The sequence below is a fragment of the Carya illinoinensis genome, chromosome 5, assembly GCF_018687715.1.
Source record: "Carya illinoinensis cultivar Pawnee chromosome 5, C.illinoinensisPawnee_v1, whole genome shotgun sequence".
Classification (NCBI taxonomy): Eukaryota; Viridiplantae; Streptophyta; class Magnoliopsida; order Fagales; family Juglandaceae; genus Carya; species Carya illinoinensis.
Window position 1 is genome coordinate 15,360,544 of NC_056756.1, and position 5,167 is coordinate 15,365,710.

At 32.3% G+C, this 5,167-nt stretch overlaps 1 protein-coding gene across 1 annotated transcript; it reads left to right on the top strand.

Moving 5' to 3' along the window:
• Positions 1-1,845: 1,845 nt before the first annotated feature.
• LOC122311437 (transcription factor MYB106-like) lies at positions 1,846-4,227 on the top strand. Its single transcript, XM_043125987.1, has 3 exons — positions 1,846-2,110; positions 2,234-2,363; positions 3,214-4,227. Exons 1-3 carry the CDS (start codon positions 1,978-1,980, stop codon positions 3,992-3,994), a joined length of 1,044 nt encoding a protein of 347 aa, XP_042981921.1. The 5' UTR covers positions 1,846-1,977; the 3' UTR covers positions 3,995-4,227.
• Positions 4,228-5,167: the final 940 nt, after the last annotated feature.

Genomic DNA, 5,167 nt, shown 5'->3' on the forward strand with positions numbered 1-5,167 from the left:
ATTTGTCATTCTAAAGAAGCCGTGTTTATAAGTTTTATTTTTATAATTGTAATAGGTCTTATAATATACAAATGGTTTATAACTTTATACCATAATACAAATTATTTGTAATTAGAAAAGAATAATAATAGGTTTACTATCCTTTTACTACATTTTTACTTCTTTTTTTTTTTTTTTATATTTTTAATTTTTTATTTACTTAATAATTAAAGAAGTAATTATTAGTGAAAGCTACACATCCACCACACAATGTATACGCTGTAGGTCATCGATAACGACGTCACTTCTAAAAAATGAAAATATCCAAAAGATATAATATATATCTTTCCGCGCTTTGGCTATTATTGCCTTTTTGGATTAAATTATTCCCATATGCATATCAGTAATATTGCTATTTGGATTAAGGAAAATGTTATTTGGAGTAAGGAAAATGTTAGTACGTGGTCTGAGTTTGTCTTTTCATTTTGAACTTGCATGTATTTAATTTTTTTAAATTCTTTTTACTTGATAATTAATGAAGTGACTTTTAGGATATTAATGTATTTTTTAAAAAAATAAATATATTAAAAAAAAGAAAAAAAAAAGAAAAAAATATAAAGTAAAATTTGTGCCAGGCGGCATGCCAGTGGTCATTGCTGGATGGCAGCCTAACATCACTATTGGACTAAACTCATGTTGCAATATTAGGGACTTTTAGAAGCCTTATAGAAAATTATGTGATTTTTTTTATGAATTATAATATAATATATGATGTGTATTTTTTTTATATATTATATTTTAAAACTATTTTTTTATTTTATTTTGTAACATATTATAACCTCCAACCAACTGTTTTGATTCCAAATAATTTTTTTGGCCACAAATCCATATTTGCGGCAACAAAAATCTCCGCAGATAGTTATTTGCGGTAATAAAAGTGAGTTCAAATAAATATTTGCAAGCTCAACAGTCGTATTAAATTATTATGGGTTTTTGTAGCGGAAGGAATTATGGCAAAAAAGGAGTTCGTCTTGAGGCCGTATTTAACCATGGTTTGTACATTTTTGAGGTAGAATATATAATTTTGGAGAATGGTATTTATAGTTACGAAATGTATAAATATTATATAATTTTTTTTAAAATTAAATAAATATAAGAGTTAGAGAAATGTTAAATCCCCCGTTGGGAGATCCCATTGAAAGCTACCGTTCCCAATTTTATTTTTTTTAGTGATTAAATAAAAATTATTTAATATTATTATGAATTTTTTATATTTTTTTAAATATTTAAAAATATTAAAAAAAGAGAAATACTTTTTGCAGTATGTAAATACAGTCGGCGTGCAGTCGTGGAGAAAAAAGTAAATTAATACGGGACCTACATGAAAAAAAATTATTTTTTTAACTTTTTTTTATTTATGTAGGTCCTTCTGAATATAAAAAAAATTTTATAATTTTTTTTATTCATTTTGTACAGCCGACTGCATACTAACTATATTTACCGACTGTATCTAGCAAAATTTTTAAAAAAATAATATGAAAAAAAAAAATAAAAAAAAAAATTTACCTAACGGGAGCTCCTAACCGGCCCTAGCACTATCCTAAGAGTTATCAGTCCACTGTGAGGGAGCGAGTCATGATGGGTTTCGTTGAGGGATGCTAGGGTTTTCGGAGAGAGAGTGAGAGAAAGAAAGTGAATGATAGAGAGAGATTGGGCAAAGTGGTACGTACTACCGTACCGTCGTCTTTTATTTAATTATAATTTATAATTTTTATTTTTTTTTATTTTTTATTTTTTATTTTTTATTTTTTATCATCTATATATTGTGTCGCTGATCGACCTAGTTATCTCCTACATTACCGCAACCTATACCCAACACTTCGTGCCGTCGGTGGTTCTTCGGGTTCTCTCTCTCTCTCTCTCTCTCTCTCTCTCTCTCTCTCGGATCAGAGGCCCACGTACGGCCCTAAAGTTGTTTTACTTGGGGAGTATAAAAGAATGGGCAGGTCTCGATGCTGCGAGAAGGAGGGGCTGAAGAAAGGGCCCTGGACCCCTGAGGATGACCAGAAGCTTTTGGCTTACATCGAAGAACACGGCCATGGAAGCTGGCGAGCTTTGCCCGCAAGGGCTGGTATACTTGCGATAAGCTAGCTTTTTGTTGAATATTTATGTATCATGGATTATAGCCTATTTATATGACACCACTAATTGATGGTTTCTTTTTTTGGGTTCCTTCGTTTTGGGTGGGTTTTAGGGCTTCAGAGATGTGGGAAGAGCTGTAGGCTGAGATGGACCAATTATCTCAGGCCTGATATCAAAAGAGGAAAGTTCAGCTTGCAGGAAGAAAAGACCATCATTCAGCTTCATGCTCTTCTTGGGAACAGGTACATACATCAATCAACGGTTCTTTCTATTTAATCACGTCCTCTTGCAGTAAGACTCATTGACTGCACGCAAGTAATATACATGCGCGCAACTCCGATTGGCTCGCTAATGTCAACTTTTCTGGGTGATCATACTGAACACTATATATATATATATATATATGAATGAAACAATCTTCACAATCTCTCAATATTCTAATACTCTACATTTTTTTTAATTTTTATTATTTTATCTTTTATCAAATATTTAATATATAAATAATAAATAAAATAATTAAATTAATTTAAAAAGAATAAATTAAAAAAAAATATTAAAAAAATATTAAAAAAATAAAAAAAAGGTAGGATATTGGAGTGTTGGGAGGTTGCGTAGCAAAACCCTATATGAATAATTTTAGTTACAGTTATTTTTAAATATTTTATGTATATTAATATGATTGATTGTATTAAGTTTTTTCAATATATAATCAATTACATTAATTAAATATGTAAAAGAGTATGTAAAAATAATTTTACAAAAAATTTTTACATATAAATATACACATACACATGAGAGTTTCATTTTTCTGGCCTTTTCCTAATCGAGTTCATGAGAGTGCCATTTGAACATAGAACATGAAGACCCCGCGCCATTCACATTGTTGACTGTACCTTTTCACCAATAAATTAAGTGGAGAATCAGATAGGACACGAAAATGGAAACTGCTGTAATACGTGCAAGATTCCACCCCAACGCACAAGATTAGTATCAACTTTATCACGATCATTGTCTTGTCGTTATCATTCTTGAACCTGCCATGAAAACGAAGAAATACCTCTTCTCTATAATTTAAAGGATTTTTGTTTTCAGATGGTCAGCAATTGCAACTCACTTGCCCAAGAGAACCGACAACGAGATTAAGAACTACTGGAACACACATCTTAAGAAAAGACTGACTAAAATGGGCATCGATCCCATGACGCACAAGCCCAAAACGGATGCCCTCGGCACCGGAATTGGGGACTCCAAAGACGCAGCAAATTTAAGACACATGGCTCAGTGGGAGAACGCACGGCTCGAAGCCGAGGCCAGACTGGTAAGGGAGTCCAAGCTGCTTGTGTCCAACCCTAGTATTCAACAGCAGGTCATGATCTCCTCTGCTCCTGCTCAGAACATCACTCAATCCGCACTGCCGCCATGCCTTGACGTGCTCAAAGCATGGCAACTGCAAGGGTTATGGTCAAAGTCAACCGGAGCCGGCATATTCCCAGTCGCCGGAGATCACGACCTCGAATCTCCGACATTCATGGTGAACGCATTCCCCATCCAAAGTACTGTTGCACTCACTGAAAACCAAGTGGCCGCAGCACTTGATTTCGCCGCCAATAGCTCGGTTACATGCGGGGTTCGGATTATCAAAGAAGCCTGTCAAATGCCAGAAGAACTCAAAGAAAGATTGGATAACACAATGTCATCGCAGGAAATGACGTATACCACGGAAAGTGCATGGTTTGCGGATTCCTTTAGGGCTATGGGTGAAAACACGCCTCCCTTAAATATCGTGGAAGCTGGTTCACTGATATCTTGGCCTACAACGGTGACGACAAGAACTCATTGTTGGCCAGAGACAAGATTATGGAAATGGAGATAAAACCTGCAGCGGCAACATTGAGGAGAATAATAATCATTACTGGAACAGCATACTTAATCTAGTGAATAATCCTTCGTCGTCGACTGGTTCTCCCTTGTTTTGAAAATTTCAAATAATAAAAAAAAAAATGGCGATCAAGAGGTACGGATACGTACGTAGCAGATCAATTGGTTGTCATATCAAAATACTTACTTATAACATATGCGACAAAAATAATCATTTGTAATGAGAATAAATTTTTATTCTAATAAATAATTGATTATTTTAGTTGTAAAAATAATCTACATTACAAGAAAATATTTTTTTTTATTATTATAAATTTATCGTAAAAGTTTATTTGAGTGGGAAGGAATAGGCGGCAGACTATTTTTCTGATAAAAGAAATGCTAAAGGCACACGTGCCTTTTTCGACAGAAAATCCAACCGTCACTGTTAAAATAGGTCTCATAATAATAAAAATATATTAGAACTTTGCACTACAACCAAAAAGAGCTTTTGAGATGATTATTTTGTTTGAATGAAATGAAAATCTTTTTACAAAGTGAGATTTAGGGATGAATTTTATAATTTTTGTAAAAAAAAAGATGGAATATGTATATTGTTTGAATGCGTTCGAATGGTATAGCTAGTGACAAAATATTTTGTTACTAATAATAAAATCATTGGAATATAATATTTTAATGTTCAAACGGTTAAATTTAATTGTTCAAACGTACATTTTGGTTTGTTAAGTAAAATTATTATAGCGGGATATTGATCTAATATTTGAACGTAACAATTTCACTGTTCGAATGCTATGTAATCACTGTTTGAATGTACTTTTTAGGGTTCGAACGGTGATCATATATATATTTTTTTACACAATTATATTTAGATTAACTAGTAATTATAAGAAATTTATCAATTAAATAATAGAAATAATATAAATCAATAATTAGTTTAGAAAATATGAAATAATACTAATTCATAATTAAATACTTAATTGACAAAACATGAGATATTGCCCATTCCAATAAATAAATAAATAAATAAATAATAGAAAGTACTAAGACCCCAACTCTTTGCACACTTCCTCGACTGCAGCTATGCGTTCCTCTATTTGTGTCAATCGAGTACTGATGGTAACTTGAGTCGCAGACATGGCATTAAACTCCATACGTAACTTAGAGATGC

What these genes read in the sequence shown, in the direction of transcription:
- LOC122311437 (XM_043125987.1), top strand. Translation starts at nt 1,978, where the DNA reads ATGGGCAGGTCTCGATGCTGCGAGAAGGAGGGGCTGAAGAAAGGGCCC. An exon ending in AGCTTTGCCCGCAAGGGCTG is followed by an intron (nt 2,111 to 2,233) that starts GTATACTTGCGA and finishes GGTGGGTTTTAG; the next exon opens with GGCTTCAGAGATGTGGGAAG. An exon ending in CATGCTCTTCTTGGGAACAG is followed by an intron (nt 2,364 to 3,213) that starts GTACATACATCA and finishes TTTTGTTTTCAG; the next exon opens with ATGGTCAGCAATTGCAACTC.